Source organism: Pseudophryne corroboree, chromosome 11, assembly GCF_028390025.1.
Source record: "Pseudophryne corroboree isolate aPseCor3 chromosome 11, aPseCor3.hap2, whole genome shotgun sequence".
Lineage (NCBI taxonomy): Eukaryota > Metazoa > Chordata > Amphibia > Anura > Myobatrachidae > Pseudophryne > Pseudophryne corroboree.
Genome location: NC_086454.1, coordinates 15,618,823 through 15,641,985, shown reverse-complemented (window position 1 = coordinate 15,641,985; position 23,163 = coordinate 15,618,823). Strand labels below are relative to the sequence as shown.

The following is a 23,163-nucleotide window of genomic DNA, read 5'->3' as shown; positions in this document are numbered from 1 at the left end:
TAACGATCAACTCGGAATGACCCCCTTTATTCAGAGATGAACGCAGATCGCTGCATACACAACCAGATCTGCGTTCATCTCCTCACATGCTGGTGGCCGCCCAGCACAGGACAAGGCCATCCAGCATGTGTGAGGCGCCTCCCGATGCGTCTGCAACTAGATTGCGGACGCATTGGAACTAAGGTTGACCCCTGGCTGCACTGTCAGGTGGTCGGCTGCCATTTTTTTGACATCACGCAGCTGCCCTGAAAATGGCTTCGGCCCAACCCCGTTTGTGACTTAGGGGTCAATCTCTATATAAAATGCTATGATGCAGCGGGCGCGGCTTTTTTCTACGCCAAGTTCCGTTGTGCTCCATATACAGCCTCAGACACACACAGTATACAGGTGTCATATATCACACTAATCAGCACAGCCTCCTGATGCGTCCTAGTCACATTTCGTTGTGACATATAGGGACATTTACTAAGCAGTGATAAGAGCGGAGAAGTGAGAATAAGAGCGGAGAAGTGAGCCACTCCTCCCTGAAGTACAGTGTTTTCTACCCCAACACTGTGGTTGCCCCATCAACCAATCAGCAGCTCTGTATTATTTTATAATATGCAAATTATAGATGTTACTTCAGTGCTGATTGGTTGAGGGGGCAACTTCTCCATTGGGTCACTTCTCCGCTCTTATCACTGCTTAGTAAATGTCCCCCTAAGGCACATATTTGCCCACCGCCAGGAATCTCGCAATACGTGGCATATTGCGGCTAGATGTCTGAGGACACATCTGTATAGACGTACCGAAATCCAGGGTGGGTGACAAGAGAGTGGGAGAGGGACACAGTGGGGTAAATTTACTAAGGTCCCGATTTTGACCGAGATGCCGTTTTTTCTTCAAAGTGTCATCTCGGTAATTTACTAAACTCAAATCACGGCAGAGATGAGGGCATTCGTATTTTTTTGGAAGTAGTTGTAAAAAAATACGAATGAATACACCATCGGTCAAAATACACCAGCAAATTAGTAGAACTCGGTCATTTACTAAAAAGTGCAAATCTCCAAAGAGGAAAACACTGGCATGAAAAATTACAAATCGCAAAAAAGTGCTAAAAAAAAGCAGACCTGCTTTTTATATTCGTGATTGCATAGGCATGCAGGGATCCATGAGATCCGTGCATGTCTATCAGTGGGAAGGGGTGGGAAAGTGTTTTTTTTCCAAAAAAAACATTGCGTGGGGTCCCCCCTCCTAAGCATAACCAGCCTCGGGCTCTTTGAGCCGATCCTGGTTGCAGAATTATGGGGGAAAAAATGACAGGGGTTCCCCCATATTTAAGCAACCAGCATCGGGCTCTGCGCCTGGTCCTGGTTCCAAAAATACGGGGGACAAAAAGAGTAGGGGTCCCCCGTATTTTTAAAACCAGCACCGGGCTCCACTAGCTGGACAGATAATGCCACAGCCGGGGGTCACTTTTATATAGTGCCCTGCGGCCGTGGCATCAAAAATCCAACTAGTCACCCCTGGCCGGGGTACCCTGGGGGAGTGGGGACCCCTTCAATCAAGGGCCCCCCCAGCCACCCAAGGGCCAGGGGTGAAGCCCGAGGCTGTCCCCCCCCATCCAATGGGCTGCGGATGGGGGGGCTGATAGCCTTTGTTGTAAATTAAAAGATATTGTTTTTAGTAGCAGTACTACAAGTCCCAGCAAGCCTCCCCCGCATGCTGGTAATTGGAGAACCACAAGTACCAGCATGCGGCGGAAAAACGGGCCCGCTGGTACCTGTAGTACTATTACTAAAAAAATACCCAAATAAACACAAGACACACACACCTTGAAAGTAAAGATTTATTACATACATGCACACAAACATACATACATACTTACCTTATGTTCACACGCAGGTCGGTCCTCTTGTCCAGTAGAATCCAAGGGGTACCTGTAGAAAAAATGATACTCACAAAATCCAGTGTAGATCGGTCCTCTTCAAATCCATTTGTAATCCACGTACTTGATTAAAATAAAAAAACGGACACACGAGCCACGAACTGAAAGGGGCCCCATGTTTTCACATGGGACTCCTTTCCCCGAATGCCAGAAACCCACTCTGACTTCTGTCTAAGTGGGTTTCCTCAGCCAATCAGGGAGCGCCACGTTGTAGCACTCTCCTGATCGGCTGTGTGCTCCTGTACTGAGTGACAGGCGGCACACGGCAGTGTTACAATGTAGCGCCTATGCGCTCCATTGTAACCAATGCTGGGAACTTTCTGCCCTGCGGTTGACCTAAAGTGACGTCACCGCTGAGCAGAAAGTTCCCACCATTGGTTACAATGGAGCGCATAGGCGCTACATTGTAACACTGCCGTGTGCCGCCTGTCACTCAGTACAGGAGCACACAGCCGATCAGGAGAGTGCTACAACGTGGAGCTCCCTGATTGGCTGAAGAAACCCACTTAGACAGAAGTCAGAGTGGGTTTCTGGCATTCGGGGAAAGGAGTCCCATGTGAAAACATGGGGCCCCTTTCAGTTCGTGGCTCGGGTATCCGTTTTGTTATTTTATTCAAGTACGTGGATTACAAATGGTTGCCCCGCGGACCCTGGGACCCTGGATCTGGTGAGTGTAATTTATTCAACAGGTACCCCTTGGATTCTACTGGAGAAGAGGACCGACCTGCGTGTGAACATAAGGTAAGTATGTATGTATGTTTGTGTGCATGTATGTAATAAATCTTTACTTTCAAGGTGTGTGTGTCTTGTGTTTATTTGGGTATTTTTTTAGTAATAGTACTACAGGTACCAGCGGGCCCGTTTTCCCGCCGCATGCTGGTACTTGTGGTTCTCCAAGTACCAGCATGCGGGGGAGGCTTGCTGGGACTTGTAGTACTGCTACTAAAAACAATATCTTTTCATTTACAACAAAGGCTATCAGCCCCCCCATCCGCAGCCCATTGGATGGGGGGGGACAGCCTCGGGCTTCACCCCTGGCCCTTGGGTGGCTGGGGGGGGGACCCCTTGATTGAAGGGGTCCCCACTCCCCCAGGGTACCCCGGCCAGGGGTGACTAGTTGGATTTTTGATGCCACGGCCGCAGGGCACTATATAAAAGTGACCCCCGGCTGTGGCATTATCTGTCCAGCTAGTGGAGCCCGGTGCTGGTTTTAAAAATACGGGGGACCCCTACTCTTTTTGTCCCCCGTATTTTTGGAACCAGGACCAGGCGCAGAGCCCGATGCTGGTTGCTTAAATATGGGGGAACCCCTGTCATTTTTTCCCCCATATTTCTGCAACCAGGATCGGCTCAAAGAGCCCGAGGCTGGTTATGCTTAGGAGGGGGGACCCCACGCAATTTTTTTTTTATTTTACACTGTTTAATTAAAAAAAAAAAAAAAAATGAACCCCAGCACGGATCACACAGATCCGGCCGAGATTCATTTTTAAAAAGTCGGCAGTGTTTTGCTAATCACTGCCGTAAAAATAGAAAAAAAAACACGAATGACATCGACATCGGAACAAAAGAAAAACCCGAATACGACAGCTTAGTAAATTAGTCGTAATCAATTCAAAAAGTTGCAGTTTTACACTTTCGATGTCATTCGTGATTGAACTTTGACCTTTTTCCGAAAATTACGAATGTTAGTAAATTTACCCCAGTGTTGGGGTAGAAAACATTGTACTTCGGGGAGGAGTGGCAAGATATAATCATAAAACTGTGTTCCCTGGATGGCAATAAAAATTAAAAAATCATTATTACAACTATGGGGGTCATTCCGAGTTGATCGCTCGCTGCCGATTTTCGCAGTGCAGCGATCAGGTGAAAAAACGGCATTTCTGCGCATGCGTATGGCCCACAATCCGCATGCGCGTCGTACGGGTACAAAGCCCGTTGTGGTTGTGCATAGGTTGTAGCGAAGTTTTCCTTCGCACTGACGGCCGCAAGAAGATTGACAGGAAGGGGGCGTTTCTGGGTGTCAACTGACCGTTTTCAGGGAGTGTTTGCAAAAACGCAGGCGTTTCTGCAAAAACGCAGGCGCGGCCGGGCGTTCGCTGGGCGGGTGTATGACGTCAAACCCGGACACGAATAGGCTGAAGTGATCGCAAGCGCTGAGTAGGTTCAGAGCTACTCTGAAACTGCACAAACTGATTTTGCAGAGCTCGGCTGCACAAGCGTTCGTACTTCTGCTAAGCTAAAATACACTCCCCAGTGGGCAGCGGCATAGCGTTTGCACGGCTGCTAAAACTAGCTAGCGAGCGATCAACTCGGAATGACCCCCTATATTTCTAGTGTTGTTTCTGTGTATTGGACATAGGAGCAAACATGTAACAATACTGTATACGTGGTTATCACACTACACCAGCGTTTCGCAATCTCTGTGTTCAAGAACCCTAACAGAGCATGTTATCAAGGTATACTCAGGAATAATTAGCACCACCTGTATCTTTAGTCCATTGACACACCTGTGCCCCAGCTAGATGATCGGGAAAGCATGCCGTGTTACAGTTCCATGAGGACTGTGCTACAGGTACAGCATACAAGTGTTACTGTTACAATGTTATAGAGCAGTGGTTCTCAAACTCGATCCTCAGCACCCCGCACGGTTCATGTTTTCCAGGTTACCTGGCAGGTGCACTGTGTATCACCAACTGTCACATTTTAAAAATCTGCAGGTGACCTGCAAAACATGAACCGTGTGGGGTCCTGACTCCTGAGGACCGAGTTTGAGAACCTGTGTTATAAAGGAACTGTAACATCGGCAGCGGGCAGTGTGCTGGGCATCCATTCATTGCTAAGAGTGACTGGCAGGTGAGCTCAGGTATAACCATCCAGAAGAGGAAAATGATGATGATGATGATGAGTTTCATACCTAGGACATTCATGCCGTCTTTAAACTCCAGTTTCTTACTAATCTCCTCTGTAGTGGTCACGACCGTGTCGTTCATCATGGAGAAGACGGAGTCTGTCACGTTGGAAGGTTCCTCGGTGGGAGTCTCCACGATAACCTTCTTGGTCACCGTCTGAATCTAGAAGCAGAGAGACAACAAGCGTGAACGAATGCACCAACTGCTGGACACACGCTATGTGCTAAGATGTGTCTTCTTACTCCTGAAATAACCCAGGTATCACCAGGATCAGGTATGATAATAAATAGCTTCTTCATCTGTCCACAGACACGCTCTATATAATGGACATTTGCTCTGTAATAATGTATAGACCGAGCGCAAGTGCCGCACAGCGAAACTGTCATGTGTTGTACAAGGGACTTCTAAACTTCATTCACACTGACATGCGGGGGGACGCCCAGCGCAGGGCTATCCCACCCCGCATGTCAGTGCCGCCCCCCCTCCCCCCGCAGAAGTGAAAAGGCATCGCACAGCGGTGATGCCTTTGCACTTCAAGAGTAGCTCCCGACCAGCGCAGCTTTAGCGTGCTGGCCGGGAGCTACTCATCGCTCCCCAGCCCGCAGTGGCTGCGTGTGACGTCATGCAGCCGCTGCGGCCTGCCCCCCGTTCGGTCCGGCCACGCCTGCGTTGGCCGGACCAAACCCACGAAACGGCGGGCAAACGCCGCCGTTCCGCCCCCTCCCGCCCAGCGATCGCCTCTGCCTGTCAATCAGGCAGAGGCGATCGTAGCGGCCCAATGGCCTTTGGCTGTCTGGCATGCGCCGGCGCACTGCAGCATCGGCGCATACGCAGTTCTGACCCGATTCCACCGCTGCGATAAACTGCAGCGTGCGATAGGGTCAGAATGACCCCCAAAGTGTACTAGATAATGACTTCATACCTCTATTACAGACAGCTGGGATGGTGGACTAACAGGACCCCTTTCACAGATTCAGGGTATCGTAGGAAATGACTGTCACACTCTGCCTTGGCGTGTCAGAAGTCCCTGCGACTGAGTGCGCTAAGCCTGTCCTGCCCACTTTGCTAGCGTCCATGTATGTAGCCATCATTATCAGTATTTACATCCTGCTTGGTGTAAATGATCCGCCCTTTCCACGCTAATCTGTTACCGCTCGCGAATGCATACGGACAGAGATACATGCGATTTAGGACTGCTAATCTGATACACGCACAGAGTGCAATCTCGGACAAAGACACATGCGAAGTTGGAAAATAAAATCGCAGATTCCATTCATGAACTCCGTTGTGTCCAACTGAGGATCTCACAAGGCCCTAGACAACATGCTCCCGAGACCAAGGGCCCAATTCAGCATGGAACGCTGCTCTGACAGCCCCTTGCAGTATGCGCAGAAGACGCACTGCGCATGCGCACACAGTGAGATTCTGCAGAGGCGTTCGCAGGGTGGGAGGGGCATTGTGGTGGCGTTTTAGGGGCGAGGTCCGGACAACGCAGATGTGTCCGGACCATTTGTCACACGTAGCTGCTGCGAGCCTAAACATGGTGGGTAGCCGTCTGACTTCGCAACTAGGCTGCGTAGGGACAGGGCAATCCTAAACATGCGAGAGCATCACCATCATACGATGATCAGGCTATGCAATCAAGCACTGATGTTTCCCTAGAGTAACGTAACAGCTGGATTAAGCACCTGGTCTGGTGCAGTGATGAGATCCATCTCACTCCACTCTACTTAGATTATGGAACTTCCAGCTGGTGGGATTCCATTACCAGGGTCACTGAGAGGAGGGGGTAAAAGGTACAAAGTGCCAGGCCATGCATAAAAAAAATGACGCCAAGCCCCCTTCAGCAACACATACCGATGGACCTGGCATTTACACAGGGCCACACCCCTAGAGCTGGGGCCCGATAGATCTTCCATCAGCCTGCTCATTAGATTAAAGGGATGTAGTTGGTATCCTAACCACTACAATGTTACCCAACCCATTCTCAGAGCCGGGGAGGCTGGCCTTCTCTATACTTATTGATTGTCTCCCTGATATTATTACTATCATAATATATAGTCATTTGTTTTCGTACCAATTCAACCTACAAATAACACAGACAGCTGCCAGTTGCATCAAATCTACTAGGAGATGGCTTAGTTCCTGTGAGGCCCATCTAACACAAGAGATTACAAATGTACTGCAAGATAGCATCACGCGTGTGACGTACATGGTAAAGCCAGGTTGAAAACACGGGTTACCTGCTGGAAACACGCTTGCACCAGGTTCTCAGGAAAAAGGTTGCGGATAAGATCAAAGAAGGCATCTAAACTGGAGACCTCATCGTTCTCCTGCCCCTTTCCAAGTTGCTGCTTCAGCTTGGGGTCTCCTGGATGTATAGCCAAGACGAGGATTACTCCCAAAACTGCCGCAATGATGGTAGTGGACATGTAATACACCATAGCCCTGGTTCCAAGACGCCCACTCGACTTTGCATCCAAACCGGCCAGTCCTGGGAAGTGACAAGACAACTGTATTCTACAGTAAATGGTGTGGTGTTATTTGTGTAATACATGGATGTAACATGCTTTTACATGTGAACATGACAATAATAGAAGGGTGTAAATCTTACCCGGGAATCTACTGTCTCTGCTGACCATTTATGGCAGAGGTTCTCCTACTTATGGACACCATATTGTACAGATCCCTCACCAATTGCTGCCCATATAGTCTACTGTAGTTCAGCTTTTCATGCAAGTTAACCGCTGTGTGTGCATGGAAATAAATGGGTATCTTTGCCGTTTCCAGGGGGAAGCCAGGTCAGCGATGGGAAGGGGGCATGGCTAGGGAAGCCAATCCCAGGATTCAATCCTGGGATTTACTTGCCCCATTGTTTTTTTAATGCCAGGCAGCGTTGAGCGTCCTCAGGATGCTCAGACGCCACCAGGCTCCCAGCAGGGCCAGATCTAGACTTTGTGGCGCCCCGGGCGAAAAAATAGGGTGTGGCTTCACGGAGAAGGGGTGTGGTCAGTTATGCCCCCTGTAGAGTTGTGCCCCCAGTAGAGTTGTGCCCCCTAGTTGTGCCGTGCCCCCTGTAGAGTTGTGCCCACTAGCAGCGCCGTGCCCACAGTACTGTGCCCCCTGTAAAGTTGTGCCCCCTAGTTGCGCCGCTTAAAAAATAAAAAAATAAAGAAAAATAAATTAATACTTACAATCCCCGCTCCTGCTTCTCGACCGCTGCTGGCCTCCGTCTCCGGCCGCCGGCGCCGCTCCTCTGATCTATGGGAGAGACGTTATGACGTCTCTCCCATAGCACCGCATAGACAATAGAGGTCAATTATGACTCCTAGTGTCTATGTGCCGCTCCCACAATGCAGTGCAGTGTGCGATAACTTCATCGCGCACCGCACAGCACTGCATCTACCGAGCACTTGGGGGCACCAGTAGCGGATCTTGCCACGGTGGAGGCGCCCTCCGGGCAAAAATCCTGCATGCCCGTAGCAAGATCCACTACTGGCTCCCAGCTCCCCCTGCCCCCAGCAGTGCATACTGCGCAGCGTGACATAATGTCAGAAGTCACGCTGAGCAGTCTGACGCCAGTCGTCCGCACCGGCTGGACCGCACCTCGCCGCCAGCAGCCTGCGAGCCCTCCCAGCCACAATGGTGAGTCTGACCGCCCAGACCGCACCTCGCTGCCCACGAGCCTGGTTCCCACCCACGATGGTATATGTGTGGGGTGGGCGGGTCTTCAACCCAATTCCGGGTATCCATTTTTCGATCCCGATACCCGTGATTGAAAAAAAGGGCCAGGTATTGGCCTCCCTAGGCGTGGCCCTTTCCCCTACTTCACAATGCCAGTAATAGCCCCTCCCAACTTGCCCTCATCCTGCATGGCCGACCTATTAGCCCCTTCCTGCAGTAATAGTCCACTGAGGAGTCAAAACAGAATAAAAAGCCTGCTGCCAAGTGACTGGAACTCAGTTATCAGACCAGGGGATCCATTACTGTAGGAGGGTGGGAAGGAGGGAGAGAGTGGAGGAGAGCAACGGTCAATGGAGAGATGAAGGAAAGCTTGTAGGTGACACACAAGGAGCACGGTCATGCAGAGAGCTTGGGGAGGGGGCAGAGTAGTAGAGAAAGAGCTTGGAAACTACGTACAGAGGTTTTTTTTTACTAAAAAAAGCTAGATGGAGAGCTCTGTGGGGGAAAGTTCTGGGAAAGGGAAGAGAGCTCTGGTGGAGCTGGAGAGAGTTATGGGGGAGGTGAAGAGAGCTCTAGGGGAGGGGAAGAGAACTCTGGGGGGAGGGGAAAAGAGTTATGGAGGAGAGCAATATGGTTCTGGGAGAGGGGAAGACAGCTCCAGGGGAGGGGAAGAGATCTCTGGGGGGAGGGGAAAAGAGTTATGGAGGAGAGCAATAGAGTTCTGGGGGAGGGGAAGAGAGCTATGGGGGGTGCAATAGAGTTCTGGGGGAGGGGAAGAGAGCTCTGGGGGAGGGGAAGAGAGCTATAGGGGAGAGCAATAGAGTTCTGGGGGAAGGATGACAGCTCCAGTGGAGCCCTCATCCTGCATGGCCGACCTATTAGCCCCTTCCTGCAGTAATAGTCCACTGAGGAGTCAAAACAGAATAAAATGCCTGCTGCCAAGTGACTGGAACTCAGTTATCAGACCAGGGGGTCCATTACTGTAGGAGGGTGGGAAGGAGGGAGAGAGTGGAGGAGAGCAACGGTCAATGGAGAGATGAAGGAAAGCTTGTAGGTGACACACAAGGAGCACGGTCATGCAGAGAGCTTGGGGAGGGGGCAGAGTAGTAGAGAAAGAGCTTGGAAACTACGTACAGAGGTTTTTTTTAACTAAAAAAAGCTAGATGGAGAGCTCTGTGGGGGAAAGTTCTGGGAAAGGGAAGAGAGCTCTGGTGGAGCTGGAGAGAGTTATGGGGGAGGTGAAGAGAGCTCTAGGGGAGGGGAAGAGAACTCTGGGGGGAGTGGAAAAGAGTTATGGAGGAGAGCAATATGGTTCTGGGAGAGGGGAAGACAGCTCCAGGGGAGGGGAAGAGATCTCTGGGGGGAGGGGAAAAGAGTTATGGAGGAGAGCAATAGAGTTCTGGGGGAGGGGAAGAGAGCTATGGGGGGGTGCAATAGAGTTCTGGGGGAGGGGAAGAGAGCTCTGGGGGAGGGGAAGAGAGCTATGGGGGAGAGCAATAGAGTTCTGGGGGAAGGATGACAGCTCCAGTGGAGGGGAAGAGATTCTATGGGGGAGAACAATAGAGTTCTCAGGGAGGAGAATAGAGCTCTGGGGGAGGGGAATAGAGCTCTGGGGGAGGGGAAGAGAGCTCTGGGGAAGGGGCAGAGAGCTATGGAGGAGAGGAAGAGAGCTCTTGAGGAAAGAAAGACAGCTCTGGGAGAGGGGAAAAGAGCTCTGGGTGGCGGAAAAGAGAGCTCTGTGGGGAGGGGAAGAGAGCTATAGAGAAGAGCAATAGAGATCTGGGGGAGGGGAAGAGAGCTCTGGGCAGGGGAAGAGAGCTCTGGGGGATAGGTAAAGTGCTTTGTGGGGAGGGGAATATAGCTCTGGGGGAGAGGGGGAGAGAAAGAGAGTTTTTTGGGACAGGAATAAAGCTCTGGGGAAGGGCCAGAGAGCTATGGAGAAGAGGAAGAGAGGTCAGGGGGGAAGGAGGACAGCTCTGGGAGAGGGAAGAGAGCTTTGGGGGGAGGAGAAGAGAGCTATAGAGAAGAACAATAGAGTTCTGGGGGAGGGGAAGAGAGCTCTGGGGGAGGGGAAGAGAAAACAATAGAGTTCTGTGGGAGGGGAAGAGAGCTCTGCCGGGAGGGGAACAGAGCTATGGAGAAGAGCAATAGGAGTCCTGGGAGAGCGGAAGAGAGCTCTGGGGGAGAGGAAGACAGCTCTGGGAGAGGGGAAGAGAGCTCTGGGGGAGAGGAAGATAGCTCTGGGGGAGGGGAAGAGAACTGTGGAGAAAAGCAACTGAGTTCTGGGCGAGGGAAGACAGGTATGGAGAAGAGCAACAGAGTTCTGGGGGGGAGGGGAAGAGAGCTATGGAGAAGAGCAATAGAGTTCTGAGGGAGGGGAAGAGAGCTATAGAGAAGAGTAATAGAGTTCTGGGGGAGGGGAAGAGAGCTATGGAGAAGAGCAATAGAGTTGTGGAGGGGAAGAAAGCTCTGGGGGAGGGGAAGAGCGCTATGGGGAAGAGCAATTCAGTTCTGGGAGAGGGGAAGAGAGCTCTGGGCTAGGGGGAGAGAGCTATAAAGAAGAGCAATAGAGTTCTGGGGGAGGGGAAGAGAGCTCTGGGGGGATGGGACGAGAGCTATGGAGAACAGCAATAGAGTTCTGGAGGAGAGTAAGACAGCTATGGAGAAGAGCAATAGAGTTTGGGGGAGGGGAAGAGAGCTCTTGGGGTGAGGGTAAGAGAGCTATGGAGAAGAGTAACAGAGTTCTGTGGGAGGGTAAGAGAGCTCTGGGGGAGGGGAAGACAGCTCTGATGGAGGGGAAGAGAGCTTTGGGGGGAGGGGAAGAGAGCTATGGAGAAGAGCAATAGGGTTCTGGGGGAGGGGAACATAGTTCTGGGGGAGGGGAAGACAGCTCTGGCAGAGGGGAAGAGAGCTCTGGGGGGAGAGGAAGAGAGCAATGGAGAAGAGTAATAGGTTTCTGGGGGAGGGGAAGAGAGCGGTGGAGAAGAGCAATAGAGTTCTGGGGGAGGGGAAGAGAGCTCTGGGGTGAGGGGAAGAGAGATACGGAGAAGAGCAATAGAGTTCGGGGGGAGTAGAAGAAAGCTCTGCAGGAAGGGAAGAGAGCTCTGGAGGAGGGGAAGAGAGCACTGGCGGGAGGGGAAGAGAGCTATGGAGAAGAGCAATAGAGTTCTGTGGGAGGGGAAGAGAGCTATGGAGAAGAGCAATAGAGTTCTGGGTGAGGGGAAGACAGCTATGGAGAAGAGCAATAGAGTTCTGGGGGAGGGGAAGAGAGCTCTTGGGGTGAGGGGAAGAGCTATGTAGAAGAAGTTCTGGGGGAAGGGAAGAGAGCTATGGAGAAGAGCAATAGAGTTCTGGGGGAGGGGAGGGGAGGAGAGCTATGGAGTAGAGCAATAGATTTCTAGGGGAGGGGAAGAGAGCTATGGAGAAGAGCAATAGAGTTCTGGGGGAGGAGAAGAGAGCTCTGCAGGAGGGAAAGAGAGCTCTACAGGAGGGAAAGAGAGCTCTGGGGGAGGGGAAGACAGCTCTGGGGGAGGGGAAGAGAGCTCCGGGGGGAGGGGAAGAGAGCTATGGAAAAAAGCAATAGAGTTCTGTGAGATGGGAAGAAAGCTATGGAGAAGAGCAATAGAGTTCTGGGGGAGGGGAAGACAGCTATGGAGAAGAGCAATAGAGTTCTGGGGAGGGGAAGAGAGCTCTTGGGGTGAGGGGAAGAGAGCTATGGAGAAGAGCAATAGAGTTCTGTGGGAGGGGAAGAAAGCTCTGGGGGGAGGGGAAGAGAGCTATGGAGAAGAGCAATAGAGTTCTGTGGGAGGGGAAGAGAGCTATGGAGAAGAGCAATAGAGTTCTGGGTGAGGGGAAGACAGCTATGGAGAAGAGCAATAGAGTTCTGGGGGAGGGGAAGAGAGCTCTTGGGGTGAGGGGAAGAGCTATGTAGAAGAAGTTCTGGGGGAAGGGAAGAGAGCTATGGAGAAGAGCAATAGAGTTCTGGGGGAGGGGAGGGGAGGAGAGCTATGGAGTAGAGCAATAGATTTCTAGGGGAGGGGAAGAGAGCTATGGAGAAGAGCAATAGAGTTCTGGGGGAGGAGAAGAGAGATCTGCAGGAGGGAAAGAGAGCTCTACAGGAGGGAAAGAGAGCTCTGGGGGAGGGGAAGACAGCTCTGGGGGAGGGGAAGAGAGCTCCGGGGGGAGGGGAAGAGAGCTATGGAAAAAAGCAATAGAGTTCTGTGAGATGGGAAGAAAGCTATGGAGAAGAGCAATAGAGTTCTGGGGGAGGGGAAGACAGCTATGGAGAAGAGCAATAGAGTTCTGGGGAGGGGAAGAGAGCTCTTGGGGTGAGGGGAAGAGAGCTATGGAGAAGAGCAATAGAGTTCTGTGGGAGGGGAAGAAAGCTCTGGGGGGAGGGGAAGAGAGCTATGAGGAAGAGCAATAGAGTTCTGGCGGAGGGGAAGACAGCTCTGGGGGGAGGGGAAGAGGGCTATGGAGAAGAGCAATAGAGTTCTGGGGGAGGGGAACAGAGCTCTGGGAAGGGGAATAGAGCTATGAAGGAGAGAAAGAGATTTCTGGGGAATAATCTGGGGAAGGAGAAGAGATTTAAAGGAGAGGAAGAGAGCTCTGGGGAAAGAAAGAAAGCTTCAGAGGGGGCGACAGAGCTCCAGGCAGGGGAAGTAAGCATCGGGGGAAGGGAAAAGAGCTCTGGAAGGGAAGAGAGTTCTGGGGGAAGGTGACAAGCGTTCTAGGGGCAGGGAAAGAGAGCTCTAGGGAGAGGGGAACAGAGAACTAGAGAAGGGAAGAAAGCCGTGGGGGAGAGGAAGAAAGCTATGGAGTGGGGAAATAGAGTTTCGAGAAAGGAAGAAAGTTCCGGGGGAGGAGAATAGAGTTCTGGGGGAGGGGACGAGAGTGCCAGAGAAAGAGAAGCTCTGGGGGAAGAAGCCTTTTAAATAAGGAAGTAAAAAACATGAGTGCAGAAAATTGAGACCTGAGGGAGAAAAAAGGGATAGCGGATATTTGTTTTCATTACTGCAACTGTTGTTGCACTGAGTGAAATGTATTGCTTATTGGTTGCTATTAGTTACTTCATATTCACATGGTGAGTACATATTAGCAAATTACCCAGTACAGCAACAATATGTGTAGATCTACAGTATATAATATTAGTTCACTGTTGAGGGAAAATAACAGTTATGGGAGTGCCCACCTGTAACTCATTTCTTGTAGTTAAAGTGTTTTTATTATTTTTATTAGGCCCCAGAATTGAATGCCACTTGCCTGCCGGTAACAATTTTATTTTTAAAAACTTTTTTAAAAAATCTTTTAAAGATGTGGGGTCCTATAGATCAATAGTTTCCGAATGGATAAGATGGTTAAACTATCTCCCGTGTCAATGTAAGCTTGGTGGTGCACAGCAGTCCACCATACAATGTACACTATGGCCTAAAGCATAGGTCTTCAACCTGCGACCCTCCAGCTGCTGTGGAGCTACACATCCCAGCATGCCCTGCCACAGTTTTTCTATTATGGCATGCTAAAACTGAGGAAGGGCATGCTGGGATGTGTAGTTCCACAACAGCTGGAGGGACGTAGGTTAAAGACCCATTGACTAAAGGTTCCGGAGCATAATTTTCAATAATCACATCTTAAGATGGCGTTAGCCGGCTAGTACCTGTGGGAAAAGGATCCCTCCTCTGGCCTTACAGTGCACACTGGCAAGTTCCTCTGAACTTAAGGCTAAATGCCGTTTATGTGCATAGTGCAAACATATTACGTAGCGCTGTACAGAGACTGTTATGCATGCACATCAGTTCCTGCACCATGGAACGTCCTTACTACAAGTCACGCACAAGAGCAATTCAATAATGATCGAATGGGATCGTGCACTGTAGATGGTGTGATGGCTGGTGACCCATGTGGGTATGTGACCTCAAGGTACCAGTCATGCTACATGCTGTGCAGCGGTGCAAGTATGCGGGTACGCTTGGGTATGGAGTACCCTTAAGAATTTGGCAGCGGGTACGCAGTACCACCTGCCACACACTTTGCCATTACCACAATTATAATGCGCCACAAAGCAACAAGACCATGGTGCTTGGCAGCATGACGGCTCCTCCCACTTTGTCAGGGTTACTGAGAGTGCGACAGTCGCTGTATTTTCCTGTTATAATGGAGGCATTACTATATATTGTTATTAAATTGGGGGCATTACTGTATATTTCTATTATACTGGAGGTATCACTATATATTTCTGTTATACTGGAGGCATTACTATATATGTTTAGCCTTGTCTCCAGATTCCCCCCAAAAAGAGGGCTGTCGTGTGGCCACGCCACTAGTGTCATGTAGCCACTCCCACTAGCAGAATGTGGGCACGCCCCCTCACAGCACATGACCACGCCCATTTTTCGGCACTCAGTACCACTAAGAAAATATTTCTACTTGCACCACTGATGCTGTGCCACCAATCAGTGCCATGGAGATATGGAGCGACTGCTCTGCCCTGCTCAGGAAGCTGGCTGTGTGGCACAGGAGATATCCCATCTGCTGTGTTATCGCTTACTTCTATATATTTCTAGATATAGACAAAAGAAATGATCCTAATCCCCTGTAAGGGAAAGGGTTATCCAGTCTGGGGTATATCTGTTCCCGGCTCGCATTCCTTCATTACCAGATTATTATGTGGTTTAATTCCAGCTGTCACAAGGGATTTAATTGTGCGCCTCAGAACTAGGAATACAGATGTTCCCATCCAGTTCACATGTTCTGCCTTTAATTGCACACAGCGCTGTACTATCTGCCTCACTAATGAGGTTACTGTACTGTAACTTACATACAGCGCTGTACTATCTGCATCACTAATGAGGTTACTGTACTGTAACTTACATACAGCGCTGTACTATCTGCATCACTAATGAGGTATCTGTACTGTAACTTACATACAGCGCTGTACTATCTGCCTCATTAATGAGGTTACTGTACGGTAATTTACACACAACACACAGCGCTGTACTATCTGCCTCACTAATGAGGTTACTGTACTGTAATTTACACACAGCGCTGTACTATCTGCCTAACTAATGAGGTTACTGTACTGTAACTTACATACAGCGCTGTACTATCTGCATCACTAATGAGGTATCTGTACTGTAATTTACACACAGCGCTGTACTATCTGCCTAACTAATGAGGTTACTGTACTGTAACTTACACACAGCGCTGTACTATCTGCATCACTAATGAGGTATCTGTACTGTAATTTACACACAGCGCTGTACTATCTGCCTCACTAATGAGGTTACTGTACTGTAACTTACATACAGCGCTGTACTATCTGCCTCACTAATGAGGTTACTGTACTGTAACTTACACACAGCTCTGTACTATCTGCATCACTAATGAGGTATCTGTACTGTAACTTACACACAGCTCTGTACTATCTGCATCACTAATGAGGTATCTGTACTGTAACTTACACACAGCGCTGTATTATCTGCATCACTAATGAGGTAACTGTACTGTAACTTACACACAGCGCTGTACTATCTGCCTCACTAATGAGGATACTGTACTGTAACTTACACACAGCGCTGTACTATCTGCCTCACTAATGAGGTTACTGTACTGTAACTTACATACAGCGCTGTACTATCTGCATCACTAATGAGGTATCTGTACTGTAACTTACACACAGCGCTGTACTATCTGCCTCACTAATGAGGTATCTGTACTGTAACTTACATACAGCGCTGTACTATCTGCCTCACTAATGAGGTAACTGTACTGTAACTTACACACAGCGCTGTACTATCTGCATCACTAATGAGGATACTGTACTGTAACTTACACACAGCGCTGTACTATCTGCATCACTAATGAGGTTACTGTACTGTAACTTACATACAGCGCTGTACTATCTGCATCACTAATGAGGTAACTGTACTGTAACTTACACACAGCGCTGTACTATCTGCATCACTAATGAGGATACTGTACTGTAACTTACACACAGCGCTGTACTATCTGCCTCACTAATGAGGTTACTGTACTGTAACTTACATACAGCGCTGTACTATCTGCCTCACTAATGAGGTTACTGTACTGTAACTTACACACAGCGCTGTACTATCTGCATCACTAATGAGGTTACTGTACTGTAACTTACACACAGCGCTGTACTATCTGCATCACTAATGAGGTTACTGTACTGTAACTTACACACAGCGCTGTACTATCTGCCTCACTAATGAGGATACTGTACTGTAACTTACACACAGCGCTGTACTATCTGCCTCACTAATGAGGTTACTGTACTGTAACTTACATACAGCGCTGTACTATCTGCCTCACTAATGAGGTTACTGTACTGTAACTTACACACAGCGCTGTACTATCTGCATCACTAATGAGGTTACTGTACTGTAACTTACACACAGCGCTGTACTATCTGCCTCACTAATGAGGTTACTGTACTGTAACTTACACACAGCGCTGTACTATCTGCATCACTAATGAGGTATCTGTACTGTAACTTACACACAGCACTGTACTATCTGCATCACTAATGAGGTTACTGTACTGTAACTTACATACAGCGCTGTACTATCTGCATCACTAATGAGGTTACTGTACTGTAACTTACACACAGCGCTGTACTATCTGCCTCACTAATGAGGATACTGTACTGTAACTTACATACAGCGCTGTACTATCTGCCTCACTAATGAGGTATCTGTACTGTAACTTACACACAGCGCTGTACTATCTGCCTCACTAATGAGGATACTGTACTGTAACTTACATACAGCGCTGTACTATCTGCATCACTAATGAGGTATCTGTACTGTAACTTACACACAGCGCTGTACTATCTGCATCACTAATGAGGTTACTGTACTGTAACTTACACACAGCGCTGTACTATCTGCCTCACTAATGAGGTATCTGCACTGTAACTTACACACAGCACTGTACTATCTGCATCACTAATGAGGTAACTGTACTGTAACTTACACACAGCGCTGTACTATCTGCATCACTAATGAGGTAACTGTACTGTAACTTACACACAGCGCTGTACTATCTGCATCACTAATGAGGTTACTGTACTGTAACTTACATACAGCGCTGTACTATCTGCATCACTAATGAGGTTACTGTACTGTAACTTACACACAGCGCTGTACTATCTGCCTCACTAATGAGGTAACTGTACTGTAACTTACACACAGCGCTGTACTATCTGCATCACTAATGAGGTAACTGTACTGTAACTTACACACAGCACTGTACTATCTGCATCACTAATGAGGTAACTGTACTGTAACTTACACACAGCGCTGTACTATCTGCCTCACTAATGAGGTAACTGTACTGTAACTTACACACAGCGCTGTACTATCTGCATCACTAATGAGGTATCTGTACTGTAACTTACACACAGCACTGTACTATCTGCATCACTAATGAGGTATCTGTACTGTAACTTACATACAGCGCTGTACTATCTGCATCACTAATGAGGTTACTGTACTGTAACTTACATACAGCGCTGTACTATCTGCATCACTAATGAGGATACTGTACTGTAACTTACACACAGCGCTGTACTATCCGCATCACTAATGAGGTTACTGTACTGTAACTTACACACAGCGCTGTACTATCTGCATCACTAATGAGGTATCTGTACTGTAACTTACACACAGCGCTGTACTATCTGCATCACTAATGAGGTTACTGTACTGTAACTCACACAGCGCTGTACTATCTGCATCACTAATGAGGTTACTGTACTGTAACTTACATACAGCGCTGTACTATCTGCATCACTAATGAGGTTACTGTACTGTAACTTACATACAGCGCTGTACTATCTGCCTCACTAATGAGGTTACTATACTGTAACTTACACACAGCGCTGTACTATCTGCATCACTAATGAGGTATCTGTACTGTAACTTACATACAGCGCTGTACTATCTGCATCACTAATGAGGTAACTGTACTGTAACTTACACACAGCGCTGTACTATCTGCATCACTAATGAGGTTACTGTACTGTAACTTACACACAGCACTGTACTATCTGCCTCACTAATGAGGTAACTGTACTGTAACTTACACACAGCGCTGTACTATCTGCCTCACTAATGAGGATACTGTACTGTAACTTACACACAGCGCTGTACTATCTGCCTCACTAATGAGGTATCTGTACTGTAACTTACACACAGCGCTGTACTATCTGCATCACTAATGAGGTTACTGTACTGTAACTTACACACAGCGCTGTACTATCTGCATCACTAATGAGGTTACTGTACTGTAACTTACACACAGCGCTGTACTATCTGCCTCACTAATGAGGTTACTGTACTGTAACTTACATACAGCGCTGTACTATCTGCATCACTAATGAGGTATCTGTACTGTAACTTACATACAGCGCTGTACTATCTGCATCACTAATGAGGTTACTGTACTGTAACTTACATACAGCGCTGTACTATCTGCCTCACTAATGAGGTAACTGTACTGTAACTTACACACAGCGCTGTACTATCTGCCTCACTAATGAGGATACTGTACTGTAACTTACACACAGCACTGTACTATCTGCATCACTAATGAGGTTACTGTACTGTAACTTACATACAGCGCTGTACTATCTGCATCACTAATGAGGTTACTGTACTGTAACTTACACACAGCGCTGTACTATCTGCATCACTAATGAGGTAACTGTACTGTAACTTACAGACAGCGCTGTACTATCTGCATCACTAATGAGGTAACTGTACTGTAACTTACACACAGCGCTGTACTATCTGCATCACTAATGAGGTAACTGTACTGTAACTTACACACAGCGCTGTACTATCTGCATCACTAATGAGGTATCTGCACTGTAACTTACACACAGCACTGTACTATCCGCATCACTAATGAGGTTACTGTACTGTAACTCACACAGCGCTGTACTATCTGCATCACTAATGAGGTTACTGTACTGTAACTTACACACAGCGCTGTACTATCCGCATCACTAATGAGGTTACTGTACTGTAACTCACACAGCGCTGTACTATCTGCATCACTAATGAGGTTACTGTACTGTAACTCACACAGCACTGTACTATCTGCCTCACTAATGAGGTATCTGTACTGTAACTTACAGACAGCTCTGTACTATCTGCATCACTAATGAGGTTACTGTACTGTAACTTACACACAGCACTGTACTATCTGCCTCACTAATGAGGTTACTATACTGTAACTTACACACAGCGCTGTACTATCCGCATCACTAATGAGGTTACTGTACTGTAACTCACACAGCACTGTACTATCTCTGCCTCACTAATGAGGTATCTGTACTGTAACTTACAGACAGCGCTGTACTATCTGCCTCACTAATGAGGTTACTGTACTGTAACTTACACACAGCGCTGTACTATCTGCCTCACTAATGAGGTTACTGTACTGTAACTCACACAGCACTGTACTATCTGCATCACTAATGAGGTAACTGTACTGTAACTTACAGACAGCGCTGTACTATCTGCCTCACTAATGAGGTATCTGTACTGTAACTTACACACAGCACTGTACTATCTGCCTCACTAATGAGGTATCTGTACTGTAACTTACACACAGCACTGTACTATCTGCATCACTAATGAGGTATCTGTACTGTAACTTACACACATTGCTGTACTATCTGCATCACTAATGAGGTATCTGCACTGTAACTTACACACAGCACTGTACTATCTGCCTCACTAATGAGGTATCTGCACTGTAACTTACACACAGCACTGTACTATCTGCATCACTAATGAGGTATCTGTACTGTAACTTACAGACAGCGCTGTACTATCTGCCTCACTAATGAGGTTTCTGTACTGTAACTTACACACAGCGCTGTACTATCTGCCTCACTAATGAGGTTACTGTACTGTAACTTACACACAGCGCTGTACTATCTGCCTCACTAATGAGGTTACTGTACTGTAACTTACACACAGCGCTGTACTATCTGCATCACTAATGAGGTTACTGTACTGTAACTTACACACAGCGCTGTACTATCTGCATCACTAATGAGGTATCTGCACTGTAACTTACACACAGCACTGTACTATCTGCCTCACTAATGAGGTATCTGCACTGTAACTTACACACAGCACTGTACTATCTGCATCACTAATGAGGTATCTGTACTGTAACTTACACACAGCGCTGTACTATCTGCATCACTAATGAGGTATCTGTACTGTAACTTACAGACAGCGCTGTACTATCTGCCTCACTAATGAGGTATCTGCACTGTAACTTACAGACAGCGCTGTACTATCTGCATCACTAATGAGGTATCTGTACTGTAACTTACAGACAGCGCTGTACTATCTGCCTCACTAATGAGGTTACTGTACTGTAACTTACACACAGCGCTGTACTATCTGCCTCACTAATGAGGTATCTGTAATGTAACTTACAGACAGCGCTGTACTATCTGCCTCACTATGACATGAGAACAGTATATTTTGGCCCCTACTCACATTTGGCTCTGGGCACTGACAATACAATATTTTGCCCTGTGTTCATGATGTTACTTTTTTATTATTTATAACTATATATTATTTTTTTAAATTGCACTTACTCATTGTTGGGTTTCATGGGCTAAAACGCACATTTACTAACTGATGATTTTTTATATTGATTTTGAAATATAATTGTGTGAGTCAATCCCTGAATCCCAACATTAATTTGCACCCTAAAATCTGGTTGCTATGGGAAACACCTCCACTTGTCTTCCTTAAAAGATTTGATACATCACCCCTGTGTCCCCAATGTAAAGTGGGCAGGGCCGCATCATGGTTCGGAGTGTGGCCATGAAACTTTGGTAATTACAGATCCCCACCTTCAATGCAGCATGATCCTAAGGAAGGTGTGGCTTATCATGTTGGGGGGGGGGGGCTGTGCCTCTTTGACACGATATGACATAAGCGCAGTCAACTGATAATCGCTCAACTCCGTAAATCTCATAATTGCGTACAAGCCTGAATCAAGCCCCAGGTCCCAACTTACTTACCTGTGATTAAACTGGAGATGATTAAAGGCAGAATCAGCATCTTCAGCATTCTCATGAGAATGTCTCCCGGAAAGGCGATGACCATGACAATGTCCGGGTGGATGGGGGCTGCCATCCGAAGGAGCCCCCCGCAGACTGCTCCCATGATAACACCTGTGGACAAGGCAGAGAGACTTATACGGCTTGTATACATTGCGCAACAGCTGATATTATTTTCAAGACATCGCACAAGGGAGCCCACGTGCACGTTTCACCTGGGGGCACTAACAGCGGGCTAGCCTATGGATGAGTTACCTAAGATCATTCACATTGTAGATACACTTGTATGCAGCTGAGTGCAAGCTACAGTACTCTGTTATCTGACGTTTCTATCTTGTAGTAGCTGACTGCAGCATATGTCAAAGGGCTTACAGGCAGAAAGTCTGCTGTGCATAGGAAAGTATCCCCCCACTATAATAATTTAACCAAATATCTTTAGTTCTGATAAGATCCTGAAATGGTTATGCATATTTATGTAGGGTTTTATTAACTTTACAGATGTCCCCTTGGTCTACAGTAATTCCCTCTAGAGCTACTTTCATTATACTTGAATATACCATAATGCTGTTTTGTCTGCCCACCTTTAATTCTGCTAATGAGCTTTTCCAGCCAAATCACACTTAGAAATATCTAAGCAGCTCAGAAAAAAATATATTTCATATTCACTAGTCAATCTGTAGACACAGCAGTCAATCCTTCTAGGGTATATAGATAAAGGGTGCTTTACCTGCACCCATGGCAGTCCCTAAAAAAACACAAGTGTGTACTCTGAGAATCTTCTATAAGAGCAGGCTACCCAGAAACCATTTTCTCAACCTGTCAACACAGTGGTGGAGAACGGGTATTCATATCATAGACTTACCAAATACTGTGAGAGTCAGCAGGAGGTTCCCTAGGAGCTTGTCGCACATTCTCAGGCATGGCGATCTGGTATGCGTTTCATCTGAGGTCAGCTGGCTCTCGTGCATGCGAACTTCTACCTGTTTGGGGGTGTTGTTGGCACTGCAACACAATGAGATACAGCAACATGTTAGAAGGAGGCACGAGACACACCAGAGATCTGTCAGCATGGAAGGAACTGTGGGGCATATTTATCAAAGCTTGGAGAGTAATAAAACGGAGAGAGATAAAATACCAACCAATCAGCTCCTAACTGTCATGTGTCAAACACAGCCTGTGTGATGACGGGTAGGAGCTGATTGGTTTGTATTTTTTCTCTCTCCAAGCTTTGATACATAGGCTCCTGTATCTCTCTCATGTTGATGGGCAGAAGTAAATTATATGGGGACCTTTTCTGCCTCGTTACCCATCACGTCAGTCATAAGACAACATTTTGTGTCATAGTTACGGTTATTGGGGTGACCCCAATATTTATTACTCATTCATCATTCAGAAACACATAATAAATGGGGCTAAATTTCCCCCATCACGTACACTATACCAACCACACTGGAAAAAGGAAAATCTGCGAGGAAGAGAACAGGGAACAGGTCACACAGGTTACATCGCATAATACTAATTAT

At 47.6% G+C, this 23,163-nt stretch overlaps 1 protein-coding gene across 3 annotated transcripts in view; it reads right to left on the bottom strand.

Annotated features, from left to right (window-relative positions):
- Positions 1-23,163, bottom strand: part of SLC1A2 (solute carrier family 1 member 2) — a 176,199-nt gene that overhangs the window by 47,269 nt on the left and 105,767 nt on the right. For all 3 annotated transcript variants that reach the window (XM_063946296.1, XM_063946295.1, XM_063946297.1), the window contains exons 2-5: positions 22,503-22,642; positions 21,602-21,754; positions 7,080-7,330; positions 4,842-4,998 (exon numbers count right to left, since the gene is read on the bottom strand). In XM_063946296.1, coding sequence (XP_063802366.1) covers positions 4,842-4,998; positions 7,080-7,330; positions 21,602-21,754; positions 22,503-22,642 — 701 coding nt within the window. The remainder of the gene's footprint in view (positions 1-4,841; positions 4,999-7,079; positions 7,331-21,601; positions 21,755-22,502; positions 22,643-23,163) is intronic.